A 19,608-nucleotide genomic window follows, 5' to 3' on the forward strand; every position below is an offset into this window, starting at 1 on the left:
AAAATCTCCAGCACATCCTCTTACTTAATATCTATGTGCTCAAGCTTTTCAGTCTGCTGCAAGTCATCACTATAGTTACTAATAGCCTTTTCCAGGGTTCCTGTGTAGGATTCTCTAAAGGTTAACTTTCAGGTTGAGTCAGTGGTATGGAAGGCAAATGCAACATTATCATCCCTTTCACAAAGACTAGCATATAAAAGCAAGGATGTAATGCTGAGGCTTTATAAAGCATTGGTCAGTCTACACTTAAAGTGTTGTGAACAGTTTTGGGTCCCATATCTAAAAAAATATGTGCTGACATTGAAGAGGGATCAGAGGATGCTCATGATGTCCTTGGAATGAAAGGGTTAATGTATGAGGAGCATTTAATGGCTCTGGGCCTATACTCACTAGAGTTTTGAAGAATGAGGGGGATCCTCATTGAAACCTATTGAATATTGAGTGGGGACCTTGGTCAGAATCAATTGGTTGGGCCAAAGGGTCTGTATTCATGCAGTTTGCTGAATCCAGTGGTCAAGCAGCATCTGTTGGTGGGGTGGGGGGGGGGGGGTAAGGGTGACATCAATTTTTGTGTCGAGAATTTGCAACAGCAAATTTGCATCGGGTGTCTTTGGCTTAAACAGTTCATTACAATGATGTGGGATGTAGGGCTTGTTCCTGCTCTATGGTCCATGGAAATTGGTCATGTTATGCTCAGCAAGGTAGGTTTCCTGAGGCTGCAACAGAACAGTAATTAGATAGGAAGTGGAAAGAGTGTTAGCGGATGGAATTTAATCTGGTTAAGTGGAAGGTGATGCATGTTGTAAAGTTATATATGGGGAGATATATAGAAGGGTGCTCAGGAATGTTGAACAGTGGGAGCTTGGGATTCAACTCCGCAATTCTCTGAACATGGCAACACAAGTCAATGTGGTAAAGAAAGCAAGTGGCAGACTTGTTTTCATAGGTCAGGGCGAGGAGTATACATAAAAATAGAATGTAAGAATATAGACTATTCTATCCGCCACATCTTTGCCCATTTTTCATATCTATCCAAGTGCTTCCTCAACATTACCTGCCCCTCCACCTATCCTGGTATTGGCCACAAACTTGGTTAAAAAACCATCAATTCTGTCATCAAACCATTGATATATTATGTGAAAAGAAGCGGTTCCAACACTGACCCCAGCACAAAACCTCAAGTCACTGAAAACCAACTAGAAAAGGCCCTCTTTATTCTCACTCTTTGCCTTCTGCTAGTCAACCAATCTTCTATTCATTCTAGTATTTTTCCAGTAATACCATGGGCTTTTATATTATTTAGTAAATAATATAAATAATATAACATCATCAAAATGTCGGATATAATCGATACCTGTATCTGGCTGGAAGTCCGAGAAGAATTTATTTGTCAGAATATGAACTGTTGATCCTCTAACCTGAGAGTGGCCTCATCATGGTAGTAGGGGAGACCATGGAATGACGTGTCTGAATAGGAATGGAGTTTGGAATCTTCCTCCACAGATGCTGCCAGACATTGAATTCAGTGTTCTCTGCTTCTATTTATGATTTTCAACATCTGCTGTTTTCTTTTTGCATTATCTCCTCGTCATATGCTTTGCTTGAATTAATTTCTTTAAATAATCAACTTGTTAGCAGCCTTTCTTACAACTAATTTCAAAGCTTCTCTATTCATTCTCTATTGCTTTGCATCTTAGCATTAATGCCTAATAGTATAAAAAGAATATGTAATGGGAATCTAACAGTAAAATTGATTATAATTAATTTATTCAAAAGATTAGTTAAGAGCATCAGTACAGGCAAGCAGGAATCATTTATGGAAATACCTCTTCCAGGACCCAAGAATCCATTAATCTAAGTGTGACCCATCATATCCGTGGTGAAAAAATCCGTCACCCCCCTTCACCTTCCTCCCCATTCTGGATCGCTTTCTAAACTCATAGTCTAGTTTATTGACATGATATACCATCAAGCTAAAGTGCCAGGATTACCTGGATTTCCCAAGCACCTTCACTCCATCCACAAAAGGCAGGATCGTCCTATGGCCAACTATCTCAATTTCATATCCCATTCCCTTTCTGACATGTCCAAGATGAGGCCACTCTCAGGTTGGAGAAGCAACACCTCAAATTCCATCTGGGTAGCCTCCAACCCTGATGGCATGAAGATCAATTTCTCTAACTTTTGATTTATCCCTCATCCAATTCTGTCTTTTACTGTTCCTCATTCTGACTCCCCTCTTACTCCTTCTCTTCTCTTCTCACCTGTCTATCACCTCTCTCTGGCACTCCTCCTCCTTCCCTTCCTCTCACAGTCTACTCTCCACTCCTGTTTGATTTCTTCTTCAACCCTTTACCTCTTCCACCTATCACTTTCCAGCATCTCACCTCATCTCCCTCAGCCCACCCCCCTACTTTCCCCCTCACCTGACTTCACCTATCACTTCCCAGCTTGTACTCCCCCTTTTGCAGTCTTGATAAAGGGTGTTAGCCCCTCCTCAGGGGCTGACCTGCTGCCTGACCTGCTGAGTTGCTCCAGTTCATTGGGTTTGTTACATCTTAATGCCACACAGTTTAGTTACTTTGATTCCACAAAACCATTCTATCTTAAAGGAAATATTTAATCTATTAGTTTAAGCAATAAGTGAAGTCTGAAACCTGATTAAATATCATGGCAAAGGGATGTCTTTAGGAATGTTTAAAGTATGTTTTATTCTTCATCTGCGTGTAACATTTTTCAATCTTGTTTCAGATTCCAAAGGATTTGCCATTTCACCTAAACACGTCCAGCATCAGCATTCTGTTACCCAAGGTATTAAACATCTACTTATGTGAACAATTATGTGAAATATTTAATTTTGCATCGATTCAGAGACATCAACATATGTCATATTTTTCTGAATGAAAGACTCCCGCTTAAACAATAGAAGACAAATTAGATTATCCAAGCAGCTTATATAAGTAGGCACTTTCTGCCTTAAGTTTGTTCCTTCAGTTTTGCCTCTCATTTCTCTCCCAACCTCAGACTTCTTCAAACCGCTCATTGCATGACTGCTAGTTCCAACTCCCAGCCTGGGCCATGACTGACAGCACCTCCAGGCTGGGACTTCATGCACACCCCCTGGAACCCCAGTATCCTCTTCCCCAGCACCGCTCTGCAATCCTGTGTCCCTCAGGCACCCCCCCCCCCCCCGGTCAACCCTTGGGTTCTCGGAGGCTCCATCTTCCTCCCACCCCACCTCCCCTGAGCACCCCAACCCTCTTCTCTGCTCAGACACCACTAACCCTCCCCCCACCAGCTCTCATACATGCAGGGTTTTAACAATTCCCTCTGACCTTTCCCTCTCTGAGGCAGAACGTTCTACCCTCAGTAAGGGCCTCACCTTTGACCCCTGCACCTGCCATGATTCCACTTCATACCTACTTCTTTGGCAAGGACTCTCCAATGAGGCCGCACTCAGGTTGGGGGTGCAACACCTTGGATTCTGTCTGGGTAGCCTCCAAACTGATGGCATGATCATTGATTTTTCGAACTTGCGGTAATTGCCTCCATTGCTCTCCTTTGCCACTCCCCATTCCTGCTTCTCCCTCACACCTTATCTCCTTACCTCCCCATCACCTCCCTCTGGTACTCCTCTCCCTTCCCTTTCTTCCATGGTCTTCTGTCCTCTCCTATCAGATTCCTCCTTCTTTAGACCCTTATCGCTTTCACAATTAACTTCTCAGCTCTTTACTTCATCTCCCCTCTCCCAGTTTCACCTATCATTTGCCACATTGTACTTCCAACTTACCCCCCCCCCCCCCACATTCTTAATCTGACTCCTTCCCTCTTCCTTTCCAGTCCCGATGAAGGATCTCGGCTCAAAACATCGACAGTTCACTCTTTTCCATAGATGTCTGGCCTGCTGAATTCCTCCAGCATTTTATCTGTGTTGCTTAGGAAATGTTCTGTAATTAGGTCTATAACGTGGCTGTTTTCATTGGACTCTGATATCCTTTTTAACCTTGACTAACTGATTCATGCACTACCCACAATATTTACAGACACCTGGTCTCTGCTGTGCCAGGATTGTCTTCCTTCCCAATTATGAGTCCCGTCCAATGGCAATCAGATCTGTCTGATATCAGGAGATTTCAGTTTGGTGAGCTATAATAGGGCACTCATCTGATGCCTATTTACTCCTGGCCACAATGTAAGAAGCCAATTAATTAAAACCGTGGTCAATTCTTTGGCATAACTGTAGGTGCATGTGTTATTGATAGTTTCCATTTGTTGGCGAAGTTAAATCAGTTCTACCCTAATGTAAATTGATAGTTCTGATCATTTAATGGGGTGTGGCTGTGTGGTCTAAGGCACTGGATTTGGGCTTCAGTCTCTGAGAGAATGTGGGTTTGAATCCCACGACTGCCAAGGTTTGAATTTTCACAGCGTGTTTTGAGAAGCTGCTCATTGGACGGACTTCCTCCAATCTAACTAAAACCCCATTCTTCTTTCCACTGAAGTTGGGTGAGACTAGAACTAGATGTCATATGTTAAAGATGAAAGGTGAAATATCCAAGGGAACCTGAGGGCTAACTTCTTCACTTCTTCTTCTTGTGAGTGTGGAATGAGCTGCCAGTGGAAGTGGATGTAGGTTCGATTGGAATATTTAAGAGAAGTTTGAATGGGTACATGGATGGGAAGGGTATGGACAGCTATCATGGGTAAATGGGACTAAGCAGAAAAACAGTCCGGTATGAATGGGATGGGCCAAAGAGGCTGTTTCTATGATGTAGTGTTCTATGACTCTATGACTAATGATGCTTTAATTCCAATTACAACAGTTCAGAAACAGTTATTACTCCTCAATCATCAGGCTCTTGAGCCAGAGGTGATAATTTCACTCAACTTCACTTGCCCCATCACTGAACTGTTTCCTATGGACACACCTTCAAGGACTCTTTTTATCTCGTGTTCTTGATATTTATTGTTTATTTATTTAATATTATTATTTTTATTCTTTCTTTTTGCATTTTCAGTTTGTTATCTTTTGCACACTGGTTGTCTGCCCTTTTGGTGCAGTCTGTCATCAATTCTATTATGGTTATTAAATTTATTGAGTATATCTGCAGGAAAACTAACGCAGGGTTATAAATGGTGACATATGTGCTTTGCTAGTAAATTTACTTTGAACTTGGAACTTTAAGATTGTTGTAAAAAGTTTTAGATTCATAAATATACAATAATTAATAGTAAGTATGGAAAATACAGAAGCTGAAGGGATCTTTAAAAGGTTCAAAAGGGAAGTGAACTGTTTCATGTTTTGAGTCTTTCTTTGAGGATAATGCGTGATTAGATTTAATAATAAACTTGACAATGTCTGTTGTTAGTTTATTCTAGTGTGTCCTTGATTTTTGGCAGGTTGCAAAGAAGTACCCCAACCTACTGATGAAGATTGTGATGGGTGCCTCAAAACAACCAGTTGTGAAGTTTGTTCCAGGAAAATTCACTTCCAATATCTTTACTACAGCTGAAGTATTTGTAATCCTCCCAAACAACTCCTTAGCAGAACTATTCCTGTTGGGTGTTGTAAGTGCCTTTCTTATTAGATCTTTCTGTTAAAGGGGGAGGAAATCAGATAAGCAGAGTGATTGTATAGTGTATGCAGTTATATAGTAGATTTTATGGCAAACTATCACAATGTGATCACTGTTGAAGCATTTTTTGAAATAGAATATTGACTTGGTCTATGATTAATTTTATTAGGGGACACACAGTTGTGTAGTGGTTAGCGTAACACTATTACAGTGAATGAGTACAATTTCCACCACTCTCTAGAAGGGGCTTGTACATTCTCCCTGTATGCTCCGGTTTCCTCTCACATTCCAAAGATGTACAAGTTAGTAAGTTAATTGGTCACATGTGAGTAATTGGAAGGCACGGGCTCATGGGTTAGAAGGGCCTTGTTACTGTGCTGCATTTCAAATCACACACAAAAAATAATATAGGAAGTATAGCACCTAATTAGTGCACAGAAAGTAACCACAAATTTCAAAGTCATAGATAATTTGGAAAAAACTTGGCAGCATTATTTCCCATCAGTTGGAGTTATCGCTACATTCAATTCCATTCACTGCAGAGCAGATCCACAGATTTCTCACTACCTCTGAGAGATGGAAACCCAGTGTTTCAGCTAATAACCTTTCCTATCTTTGGCCAAATGCAAGTTCAACAGTAAAGCAAGAAAGACACCCTGCCATGCTATTTAAAGAGCTCACTGAATCCTTGCAGGTTTGTTGCCAGTTGATTTTCTTCAGTTATTGATGCAACACTGTAAATGGTTTTTTTCATATTTTTAAAATTGCAGAACACCTTCCTTCCATCCTGTGGGTCAAAATAATGCCAGCCTAAATCCAGTAGTAAAAATATCTTTATATATTACAAAAAGAAAAAAGCAATGAAATTTTCATTTTCTTTTATGCTTAACTTAATAACATTTGTATTCACCACAGACGGCCAGTGTGTGTGGGAAAGTGTATATTTCACAGGGAAGAGTGCATGGTTCAGTGTCTCTGAGCAGGTAAGAAATAAAGTAGAAAAAAATTGTTTCTTTATTTGTAAGCACTGCCTAGCTTCATTGTGTTAGACCAGGAGAAATACTCCAAACACAGGGCAGAAAATAATGCAAAGATATGTCAAACAACTTTAAGATAGCTCTTTGCAAATTTTCTTCACCTCCAAACAGTATCCAAAGTGGTGTACCTATTACTGAGGGGAACAGCCACAGGGTTTCTCTGCACTGATTACTATTCCCTTTTCCTCTGCTGACCGTCACCCAGCTACCTACCTCAAACAAGTTGGATGTGATGATCTCCCTGTAGCTCTAATCTATCATCTCCTCGTTCTCCAAATGAGCTGAAGTTCATCCAGCTGGAGCTCCACCTCCCTAATAGTTCTGTAAGAGGTTGCACCCTGATGCACTTCTTGCAGACATAGTAATCAGGGTGACTGGAGGTCTCCAAGATGACTCACACCTTGCACTAGGACCACACCACTGACCTGAGACCTGGGACTCCATATTCAGTCTGGGTAGCTTCCAACATTGACTTCTCTCCCTCCCTCTTCTGTCTTCTTTCCATTTTCCCAATCTTACTCATCTCATACCCCTTCTCTTCTCTTCACCTGCCCAACACCTCCCTCTTGTTCCCCTCCTCCTTTCCTTTCTCCGATGGTCCAAAGTTCAAAGTTCAAAGCCAATTTATTATCAAACTACAGATATATATCACCATATCCACACCTGAGATTCATCTTCTTGTGAGCTTTCACAGTAGATCCAAAGAGTAACCATAGAATCAATGAAAAATTGTACACAATAAGATGAACAAACATCCCATGTGTGAAAGACAACAAACTTGCAAATACAAAAGAAATAATAATAATAAGTAAGCAACAAATATGAAGAACATGAGATGAAGATTCATGAAAGTAAGTCCACAGGTTGAGCGGACAGTTCAGTATTGTGATGAGTAAAGTTGAGTGAAGATATCCCTTCTGGTTTAAGAGTTGATGGTTGAAGGGTATTAACTGTTCTTGAACCTAGTAGTGTGGGTCCTGAGGTTCCTGTACCTCCTTCCTGTTGGCAGCAGTGAGAGAGACCATGGCCCGGATGATGGCGGCCCTTGATAATGGATGCTGATTTCCTGAGACACTACACCTTGTAAATTAGCTCAGTGGTGGGGAGGTCTTTACCCTTGATGGACTGGTCTGTATCCACTACTTTCATATGCTTTTATGTTCAAGGGTGTTGGAGTTTCCATACCCAGCCATGATGCAACCAGTTCGTCAAAGCTTTAGATGGCATGTTGGGTCTTCATAAACTTAGAAGAAAGTTGACGCGATGCCTTGCTTTATTTGTAATAGCACCTATGTGCTAGACCCAGGACGGAGGCTGTACTTGATCTGGTGTTGGGAAATTAACCTGGTCAGGTATCAGATCTCTCAGTGGGAGAGCATTTTGGAGATAGTGATCACAATTCCATCTCCTTTACTATAGCATTGGAGGGGGTTGGGAAAACATTTAATTGGAGTAAGGGAAATATGAGGCAAGAACTTGGAAGCATAAATTGGAAACAGATGTTCTCAGGGAAATGCATGGAAGAAATGTAGCAAATGTTCAGAGGGTATTGGCATGACATTCAGGATGAAGGAAAACCCCAAGGCATTCTACAAGTTTTGAAGAACAAGAGGATAAGATTTGAGAGAATAAGACCAATCAAGTGTAACAGTAGAAAAGTGTGTATGGAACCGGAGGAGATTGCAGAGGTACTTAGTGGGTATTTTGCTTCAGTATTCACTAGGAAAAGGATCTTGGCAATTGTAGAGATGACTTACAGCGGACTGAAAAGCTTGAGCATGTAGATGTGAAGGAATAGGATATGCTGGAGCTTTTGGAAAGCATCAAGTTGGATAAATCGCCAGAACCAGATGAGATATATCTCAGGCTACTGTGGGAGGAGAGGGAGAAGATTTCTGAAACTTTGGCGGTGATCTTTGCATCATCAATGTGGACGGGAAAATTTCAGGAGGATTGAAGGGTTGATGATGTTGTTCCCTTATTCAATAAAGGGAGTAGAGATAGTTCATGAAATTATAGACCAGTGAGTCTTACTTCATTGGTTGGTAAGATGACAGAAAAGATCCTGAGAGGTAGGATTTATGAACATTTGGAGAGGTATAATATGATTAGGGATAGTCAGCATAGCTTTGTCAAGGGCAGGTCATGCTTTACGAGCCTAATTTAATTTTTTGAGGATGTGACTGAACACATTGATGAAGGTAGAGCAGTAGATGCAGTGTATATGGATTTCAGCAATGCATTTGATAAGGTACCCCAAGCAAGGCTCATTGAGAAAGTAAGGAGGCATTTGTGGATCCAACCGGACATTGCTTTGTAGATCCAGAACTGGCTTGCTCACTGAAGGCAAAGAGTAATTGTAGATGGGTCATATTCTGCATGGAGGTCAGTGACCAGTGGTGTGCCTCAGGGATTTGTTCTGGGACCCCTTCTCTTCGTGATTTTTATAAATGACCTGGATGAAGAAGTGAAGGGATGCAAACTGGGCTGAGAAGTGACAGATGGAGTTCAACCCAGTTAAGTGTGAGGTGGTTAATTTTGGTAGGTCAAATATGATGGCAGAATATAGCATTAATGGTAAGACTCTTGGCAGTGTGGAGGATCAGAGGGATCTTGAGGTCCAAGCCCATAGGACAATCAAAGCTGCTGCGCTGGTTGACTTGGTGGTTAAGAAGGCGCACGATGCATTGGCCTTCATCAGTCGTGGGACTGAGTTTAAGAGCTGAGAGGTACTGTGCTCAGTTCTGGTCGCCTCACTGAAGGAAGGATGTGGAAAACATAGAAAGGGTGCAGAGGAGATTTACAAGGATGTTGCCTGGTTTGGGGAGTATGCTTTATGAGAATAGGTTGAGTGAACTCAGCCTTTTCTCCTTGGAGTGATGGAGGATATGAGGTAACCTGATAGAGGTATACAAGATGATGAGAGGCAGAGGTTCTCTGGATAGTCAGAGGCTTTTCCCCAGAGCTGAAATAGCTAACATGAGGGCACAGTTTTAAGGTGCTTGGAAGTAGGCACAGAGGAGATGTCAGGGGTAAGTTTTTTATGCAGAGTGTGGTGGGATTGTGGAGTGGGCTGCCAGTGAAGGTGGTGGAGGCTAACGGTGGTGTTTTAAGAGGCTCCTGGATAGGCACATGGAGCTTAGAAAAATAAAGGGCTATGGGTAACCCTAGGTAATTTCTAAGGTAAGGGCATGTTTGGTACAGTTTTGTGGGCTGAAGAGCCTGTGCTGTAGGTTTTCTATGTTTCTGGATCCTCTGAAATGATAATGCAGAAGACTTTAAAGTTGCTGACCCACTCCCACTCTGATCCCCCAATGAAGACTGGCTCATGGACCTCTGGTTTCTTCCTCCTGTAGTCAATAGCCAGCACCTTGGTCTTGCTGACATTGAGTGAGAAGTTGTCATGGCACCACTCAGCCAAGTGGTCAGGATTTCCCAAAGCACAATAGTAGGCATTCTTAATGGTAGTACAGCAGTGGCTGAGTGTGTTGGACTAGTGGTACTGGAAGTGAAATGTTGATGATAATTGGACTGATTGAAGTTCCTGATGATGATTTGAAAGGCTTCAGGGTAGGATGTTTCTCTTTTGCTTATCACTACACTCAATAGCTCAGGTGCCTGCTTAACATTGGCTTTGGCATTATGTAAACTGCAGTCAGGATTATGAAGAACTCTCTTGGAAAGTAAACAGTCGGCACTTAATCATTAGATGCTCCAGGTCAGGGAAACAAGAGTCCAACAAGACTGCTACATCAGAGCACCATGAAAAGTTAACCATCCAACACAGATCCCCACCCTTTTCCCTCTTTGACCCAGTAGTCTAGTCCATCTGCTGATGGACTGAGGAGGGGGTAGTTCATTTATAAACAGGGGCAGTGTGTCATGAGATGGCTAGCAATAAGAGGCTGATGATAGGACAAAATTGCACTGAAAGGGATGAGTTGCAATGTAAAAGGGGGACAAAAGCAAAAGGGGTGATGAATGCAAGGGTGATGAATAAATGTGAATGCACTCAGTATACAGAATAAGGTAGATGAGCATGTAACACAGTGTCGGATTAGTATGTATGACGTTGTGGGCATCACTGAATCGTGGCTGGAAGAGGATTATAGCTGGGAGTTTAATGTCCAAGGATACACATTGTATTGAAAGGACAGGCAGGTAATTCAAAGGGGTGGGGTAGCTCTGTAGGCAAAAAATGCAATCAAAATATTAGAAGTAGGTGAGATAAAATTGGAAGATGTAGAATCATAGGTAGCACTAAGGAACTGCAAGGGTAAAAAGACCCTGAAGAGCAGTAAATTTGTGCTCTACAAATTACAATGGGAAATAGAAAATGCATATTAAAAAGGCAATTTTACAATAGTCATGGGGAATTTTGATATGCAGGTAGATTGAGAAAATCAGGTTGGTGCTGGATCCCAAGAGGAAGAATTTGTAGAATACCCATGAGATGGGTTTTTAGAGCAGCACATGGTTGAGCCCACTAGGGAATCAGCTGTTCTGGGTAGGGTGTTGTGCAATGAACCAGAATTAATTAGAGAGCTTATGGTAAGGGAACCCTTAGGCATTAGTGATCATAATATGAAAGAATTCACCCTGCAATTTGAGAAGGAGTAGCTAAGGTCAGATTTATCAGTATTACAGTGGAGTTAAAGGAATTACAGAGGCATGAGAGAGGCACTGACCAAATTTGATTGGAAGGGAACACTAGCAGGGATGATACCAGAGCAGCAATGGCTGGAATTTCTAGGAGCAATTTGGGAAAGCACAGGATAGATACAACACAAAGAAAAAGAAGTATTCTAAAGGAAGGATGACATAACCGTGGCTAGCAAGAGCAGTCAAAGCCAACATAAAAGGCAAAAAGAGGGCATATAATAGAGTAAAAATTAGTGGGGTTAGAGGATTGGGAAGCTTTTAAAAACCAACAGTAGATAAATAAAAAGGTCACAAGTAAGGAAAAGATGGAATACGAAGGTAAGCTAGCCAACAATATTAAAGTGGATGCAAAAAGTTTCTTCAGATATATAAAGTGTAAAAGAGAGGTGAGAATAGTTATTGGACCATTGGAAAATGATGCTGGGGAGATAGTAATAGGGGACAAAGAAATGGCAGATGAACTGAATAAGTATTTTGCATCAGTCTGGACTGTGGAAGACACTAGCAATACGCAAGAAATGTGTGAAGTTACCATTACTAAGGAAAAGGTGCCTGGGAAACTGAAAGGGCTGAAGGTAGATAAATCACCTGGACTGGATGGTCTACTCTCCAGAATTCTGTAAGAGGTGGCTGAAGAGACTCTAGAGGCATTTAGTAATGATCTTTCAAGAGCCAATTGATTTTGGAGTGGTTGCTGAGGACTGGAAAATTGCAGATGTCAGTCCACTCTTCAAGAAGTGAGAGAGGCAAAAGAAGTAAAATTATAGGCCCATTAGTCTGACCTCAGTGGTTGGGAAGATGTTAAGGATGTTGTTTCAGAGTACCTGGAGGCACATGATAAAGAAGCCAAAGTCAGTATGGTTTCCTTCAGGGAAAATCTTATCTGACAAATCTTTTGGCATTCTTTGAAGATGTATCAAGCCAAAAAGACAAAGGAGAACCAATGGATGCTGTGGGCTTCGATTTTCAGAAGGCATTTAACAAGAAAATAAGCATGAGATGGCTTAATAAGTTAAGACTGTATGGTATTGCAGAAAATACACTAGCATAGATAGAGCATTGGCTGATTGGCAGGAGGCAAAGAGTCGGAATAAAGGGAATATTTTCTACTTGACTGCTGGTGACTAGTGGTGTTCCACAGGGTTCTGTATTGGGAATGCTTCTTTTTACACTATATGTCAATGATTTGAATGATGGAATTGATGGCTTTGTGGCCAAGTTTGTGGATGATACTAAAATAGGTGGAGGGGAAGGTAGTTTTGAGAAGGCAGAAGGACTTAGATTAGGAGAATATGCAAAGAAGTGGCAGATGGAATACAGTGTCGGGAAGTATATGGTCATGCACTTTGGTAGAAGAAATAAAAATGTAAACTATTTCCTAAATGGAGAGAAATCTGATGTGGAGGGGGACTTGGGGGTCCTTGTGCAGGGTTCTTTGAAGGTTGAGTCATTGGTGAGGAAGACAAATGCAATGTTGGCATTCATTTTGAGATGACTAGAATATAAAATCAAGGATGTAATGTTGTGCCTTTATAAGACTCTGGTGAGGTCTCACTTGGAGTATTATGAGCCCCTTATCTAAGAAAGGATGTGCCGATATTGGAGATGGTTTAAAGGAGGTTCACAAGAATGATTCCGGGATTGAAAGGTTTGTCATATGAAGAATGTTTGAATGCTCTAGCCCTGTAAAGAATGACAGGAGAACTCATTGGAAACCGTCGAATATTAAAAGGCCTTGATAGAGTGGATGTGGAGAAGATGTTTCCTATGTTGGGGGAGACAAAGACCAGAGGACAAAGCCACAGAATAGAAGGTCGTCCATTTATAACAGAAATGAGATGGAATTTCTTTAGCCAGTTCGTGGTGAATCTGTGGAATTCATCACCACATGCTGCTGTGGAAGCCAACCCACTGGGTATATTTAAGGCAGAGGTTGATAAATTCTTGATTATTCGGGGCATGAAGGGATATGGGGAGAAAGCATGAGATTGGGGCTGAGAGAGAAATGGATCAGTCATGCTGAAATGGCGGAGCAGACTCGATGGGCCAACTGGCATAATTCTGCTCTTATATCTCATGGTATATCAAGAAGCCCTTAGGTCTTATACCTGTCATGTTGGAGGTTAGCCATGTTTCCATGAAACACAGAACACAGTAATCCCTCATTTCCCTCTGATACAGCAATCTTGCCCATAGTTCCTCAGTCTTGTTCTCCAAGAATATACATTTGCTAACATGATACTGCCGAGAGGAAATTTCATACCCTGATGTTTCAGTCTGGCTTAGAGTCCTCTCCTCCAGCTGTGGCGATGTGCCCTCATCTGCTTAAAGGGGCCATACTACATTCTTAAGACTTTTAAGATCATAAAATTGTTAGTTTGTTAAACCAGTCTAAAAGTACGTTACTTAAAGGGAAAATACAGGCTGTGGGTTGTAGCGATAATAGATCAGAAGAGGGATATCTGGAAGTTTTGTCTGCAATCCACAAAATGCCGTTGTGTGTCACCAGTGCCATCTTGGAATTCCAAGATGCTCTGCTCTACTCTCTTCTCCCATCAAATTCCTTCTTCAGCCCTTTACCTCTTCCACCTATCACCTCCCTGTTTCTCACTTAATCTCCTCTCACCCCACGCAGCTACCTTCACCTGGTTTTGCCTAACACCTGCCAGCTTGTACTCCACCACCTTCTTATCCTGGATTCTTTCCAATGAAGGGTCTTGGCTGAAAACGTTGACTGTTCATTCCTCTCCATGGATGCTGCCTGACCTGCTGATTCCCACCAGCATCTTGTGCCTGTTGCTCTGAAAGCCGAATGCTCCTCTGGGTGCACAGTTTGCTGATGTGCAGGGTTACCCTAACTGCTCTGTTAACACATGTTGTTTTGGGTTTTGAAGCTATAGAAAACAACAAAGCCTGCACTGTGCCCATATCCCCTTCCCAATCCCACTGCACTGTCCAGTTAAAGAATGGGCAAGTCTCTTAATCTACATAACTAACTCCCCTATCCCTTCAAGAATTGTAGGGAATCAGAACGTTTGTCTCTTGGCTGCTGCCATTTTAACTGTCAGAGGGTATTAATATATTACTCCCTATGAGAAAAACAACGCAGTCATATCCCAGAATATTGTTGACTTAAACCAAGGCATAACCATTCTTTTCTGCAGACTATTGGGGTAACATGATAATTTTCTAAAGGAGTTCTTTTGCTGTAACAGTTTGTGCTCTTTTTGGCTTATCCATTTAAAACTAAGTTCTTAAAATGGTCTTTCTAATTTTTAACTTAGTGTGGACCTAGTGCTGGAAGAAACTAAAGTGGGAATCATTCCAGTAAGTGTTCATGGTCATTTAAAAAGTAATGGAGTTAATTGCTGTGAGCTTTGCCCCCTAGTATGTAAATGTTGAATATATTAAAAGGTACCTTCACTGTTGTGAGTAACCAATGTGACTTTATTATTTATTTACTAGATGTTTAGAAGTTGCTCAGTCAAGATATATAGAAAATATAAAACTTAACCATCAAAAATTGTTAAACATATTTTCATTATAATTTGCTCCCAGACACAGACATTTGAAGCAACTCTGAAACTGGGCTTACAGAAGGTTGTGATTCCGAGGATAAATGGTATGAGAGATGCTAACCTTCCTCTTAAGAATTTATTTGTACCGTTGTGATGGCCCCAGCATTAGCTGGTTGCAATGGAGTACTTTCACTCATGAAATCCTGATAATTGGCTTCACTGTATATTGTATGACTGGAACTTTGTAGTGTGCACATTTTGATTATGTGACAAGATTCTGTCCCATTAGTCAGTCTGATAAACAAGCTACGCTTTTGGCCAACCTGAGAACATTCCATAGCAGGCTATCATCACTGGTAAGGATTCTGCAGTTACCTGTGGTGGCAGGGGGACAACCACTGTCCCGAAACCTGAGATGTTCCGTGCTGGGGAGGTCCAATCCTTGAGAAGGGTATCAGTTCAAACAGCACAGTGTCATCAGAATCACATTTAGGTTTATTATCATTGTCATATATATTCTGAAACGTGTGGGCTTGTGACAGCAGTACACTGGAAAGACATAAGTTATAAAATAAATAAACAGTGTGATGGAAAGATTAATGAGGTAATGTTCATGGGTTCATGGACTGTTCAGAAGGGAAGAAGCCAGTCCTCAGTCATTCAGTCCAAGTCTTCAGGCTCCAGTCCCTCCTCCCCGACAGTTGTAATGAGAGGAGAGTGTGCCCTGGATGGTGACAGTCCTTATTGATGATAAGACCATAAGGTATAGGAGCATTTATTAAGAAGGCAAGACAGCGGCTATACTTCATTAGGAGTTTGAAAAGATTTGGTATGTCAACAAATACACTCAAAAAAGTCCATACCGTGGAGAGCATTCTGACAGGCTGCATAACTGACTGGTATGGAGGGGATACTGCACAGGACTGAAAGATGCTGCAGAAGCTTGTAAATTTAGTCAGCTCCATCTTGGGTACTAACCTACAAAGTACCCAGAATATCTTCAGTGCCTCGGAAAGGCAGTGTCCATTATTAAGGACCTCCAGCACCCAGGGCATGCCCTTTTCTCACTGTTACCATCAGGTAGGAGGTACAGAAGCCTGAAAACACACACTCAGTGATTCAGGAACAGCTTCTTCCCCTCTGCCATCTGATGGACATTAAACCCTTGGACACTACCTCACTTTTTTTAATATATAATATTTCTGTTTTTGCACTATTTTTAATCTATTCAATATACGTATACTGTAATTTATTTACTTTTATTATTTTTATTATTATTATTTTATTTTGTTTTTTTTCTATATTATGTATTGCATTGACTGCTGCTGCTAAGTTCACAAATTTCATGTCACATGCCAGTGATCATAAGGCTGATTCTTTTCTGATTCTGAGAATTAGGTTATTTGGCCCATCGAGTCTGCTCCACCATTTCATCATGCCTGATCCAATTTTCCTCTTGGCCCCAGTCTCCTGCCTTCTCCCCGTATCCCTTCATGCCCTGATCAATCAAAAATACATCGACCTCTACCTTAAGTAAACCTTGCTGGTGGAGAGGGTTCTGGCTGTGATGGAGCTGCCTGAGTCTACTACCCTCTGCTGCTTCTTGCAATCCTGTGCATTTATTTATGTATATAAATGTACATACAGACTTGGCCTCCACAACTGCCGGTGGCTGCGAATTCCACAGATTTACCACTCGCTGGCTAAAGAAAATCCTCCTCATCTCCGTTCTAAAAGTACACCCCTCTGTTCTGAGGTGTATCCTCTGATCTTAGACTCTCCCACCATAGGAGACATCCGCTCTATCAAGGCCTTTCACCACTTCATAGGTTTCAATGAGATCACCCCTCATTCTTCTGAATTCCAGTGAATACAGGCCCAGAGCTATCAAACACTCTTCATATGACGCCATTCAATCCTGGAATAATTTTTTGTGAAGCTCCTTTGAACCCTCTCCAGTTTCAGCACATCCTTTCTAAGATAAGGGGCTCACAAATGCTCACAATACTTCAACTGATGCCTCGCCTGTGCTATATAAGGTCTCAATATTACATTCTTGCTTTTATTCTGTCGTCCTCTTGAAATGAATGCTAACTTCACATTTGCTTTCCTCACCACAGACTCAACCTGCAAATTAACCTTCAGTGAATCCTAGACAAGAACTCCCAAGTTCCTCTGAGCCTCAGTTTTTTGTATTTTCTCTCTACTTAGAAAATTGTCAACCCATTCATTTCTTCCACCATACTGTATCACCATATGCTTCCCGACACTGTATTCATCTGCCAATTTATGCCCATTTTCCTAATCTTCTAAGTCGTTCTGTAGCCTCTATACTTCCTCAAAACTACCTGCCCCTCCACTTAGCTTCATATTGTCTGCAAACATTCCAACAAAGCCATCAATTCTGTCATCCAAATCATTGACATATAATGTAAAAAGAATCGGCTCAACACAGTCCCCTGTAGAGCACTGCCTGTCACCGACAGAAAAGGTTTCCTTTATTCCCACTCTTTGCTTCCTGTCAATCAGTCTCTGCTTTATCCATGCCAGAATATTTCCTGTAATTCCATGGGCTTTTAACTTGTTAAGCAGCTTTGTGTTTGGCACCTTGGCAAAGGCCTTCTGAAAATCCAAGTACACAACATCTCTTTTGTCTATCCTGCTTGTTATTTCTTCAAAGAATTCCATCAAATTTATCAGGCAAACCATGCTGATTATGACCTATTTTATCATGTGCAAGTACTCTGAAACCACATCCTTAATAATCAAATCCAACACCCTCCCAATCATTGAAGTCAGACTAAAGGGCCTATAATCTCCTTTCTTCTACCTGTCTCCTTTCTTGAAGAGGAGATTATCCTGATCCATTCCTCCAGAACCATTCTCGAATTTAGTGATTCTTGAAAGATCTTTTTTTTTGTAATTTATTTTTTTATTGAAGTTCATCAAACAAATATTTCCATAAGATGTATTTCAGACATTGTACATATATATCATATAATCATATATATCACAACTCTCCACAAAGTATTTATCTGGGGTATACACTTATAGAAAAGAGTGGAAAGAAAAAACAAGCAAAAGGAAAGAACTATGTACAAGTAGGGAGTGATCTTTTTTTTACAACAGATTCATTGATTTGTGAGAATAAAATCAGGCCTATGAGGCATTATGTAGTTAAACCATTTTTCCCGGTATGAATCAAATTGTTCCAGCTTATAATTAACAGATGCTGTTATCTTCTCCATTTTGTAAATGTCCATTGTAATTTCCATCTATGTATTTGAAGTTGGGCTCTCCGGTGATAACCATTTCCTAGCAAGAGTCTTTTTACCAGCCACCAACAGTATATTCATTAAATATTTATCTCTTTTCAACCATTCTTGAGGTATATATCCAAAATATATGGTCTTACTCTCCAAGGGTATTTCACATTTAAAGATGTCTTGTAGGGCATTGTGTATCCCCCTCCAATAGTTTTTGATAACAGGGCAATCCCAAAAAATATGATAATGATTTGCATTTTCATTTCCACAATTTCTCCAGCAAACAGGGAGGTTACTATCATAATGGGATTTCTGAGAGGGTGTAATAAAATATCTTATCAAGTTTTTCCATCCAAACTCCCTCCATTTCTGTGAATTGGTACACTTCCATTGATATCTCCATATTGTTGTCCATTCTTCCTCGGATATAATTATCCCTCCTTCCTTCTCCCATTTTGTTTTAATGTATGAAGTCGAATGTGCTTTAAGATTTGACAACCCCTTATACATGCTTGAAATGATTCTACTACCATTATCTGAATTATATGCATTTCTAAAGAGGTCTATCAAGCATGTATTTGTCGTGGTTACATTTTTAAGCATCTTATTAACATACTGTCACATCTGTAAATACTGATAAAGATCTTATTTTTCTAATAAGTGTTTCTCTTTAAGCATTTCAAAACTGAACAGTGTTCCTTCTTTCATTATGTTGTAAAGAACTGTTATTCTTTTAGCTTTTCAGTCCTTAAATCAAGCATCCAATTTATTTGGTGTAAAATCAGAGTCATCATTTCTAATGCCTCCACAATCTCTTCAGCCTCCTCTTTCAGAATCCTGTGGTGTACACCATCTGGTCCAGGTGACTTATCTACCTTCAGACCCTTCAGTTTCCCATGAACCTTTTCCCTAGTAATTGTAACTTCACAGACTTCATGATCCTTGACAGCAGGAACTTCCGGCACACTGCTAGTGTCTTCCACAGTGAAGACTGATGCAAAATACTTATTCAGTTCATCCACTATTTCTTTGTCCCCCATTACTTTCCCTCCAGCGTCATTTTGCAGTGGTCTGATATCCACTTTCACCTCTCTTTTACACTTTATGTATCTGAAGAAATGACAAGATAGGTGACGGATTATTGTATTCTCATGCATTATGCAATTTCCTGGACTTTTATTCTTTTCTTTACAGGGCTCTAGTTCTTAATTACACTTTAAGTCTTAAATCTGTGGCCATGTTATGTTTACTGTCAGACTACAGGCAAAGTCCTGTCAAGAATTGTATGGTTGTTTACAACACAGAATATGTTGCCCCACTGACTGATAGTTTACCTGTGTTTATAACAATACAGATCCCATTTTCTCAGGAAAAATTTAGCTTATTTTCCTGAAGTTTCAACTAAATTAAAACTTAAACTCTTCCCTTCCCTTACCTTGCATCTTGAGTCATCAATCATGACTCTGATGGTGAGGAATTTCCTGTCAACTTGAAGCTTTAATCCCTCTCTGCAATGACCTGGTGTGCTCTGCGCTAGTAACGTGATGGT

At 40.8% G+C, this 19,608-nt stretch overlaps 1 protein-coding gene across 1 annotated transcript in view; it reads left to right on the forward strand.

Annotated features, from left to right (window-relative positions):
• Positions 1-19,608, forward strand: part of LOC132399743 (bactericidal permeability-increasing protein-like) — a 71,340-nt gene that overhangs the window by 40,467 nt on the left and 11,265 nt on the right. Inside the window, exons 10-14 of the mRNA XM_059980444.1 lie at positions 2,752-2,811; positions 5,401-5,568; positions 6,492-6,559; positions 14,560-14,602; positions 14,834-14,897. Coding sequence (XP_059836427.1) covers positions 2,752-2,811; positions 5,401-5,568; positions 6,492-6,559; positions 14,560-14,602; positions 14,834-14,897 — 403 coding nt within the window. The remainder of the gene's footprint in view (positions 1-2,751; positions 2,812-5,400; positions 5,569-6,491; positions 6,560-14,559; positions 14,603-14,833; positions 14,898-19,608) is intronic.

Source organism: Hypanus sabinus, chromosome 9 (assembly GCF_030144855.1).
Source record: "Hypanus sabinus isolate sHypSab1 chromosome 9, sHypSab1.hap1, whole genome shotgun sequence".
NCBI classification, from domain to species: domain Eukaryota; kingdom Metazoa; phylum Chordata; class Chondrichthyes; order Myliobatiformes; family Dasyatidae; genus Hypanus; species Hypanus sabinus.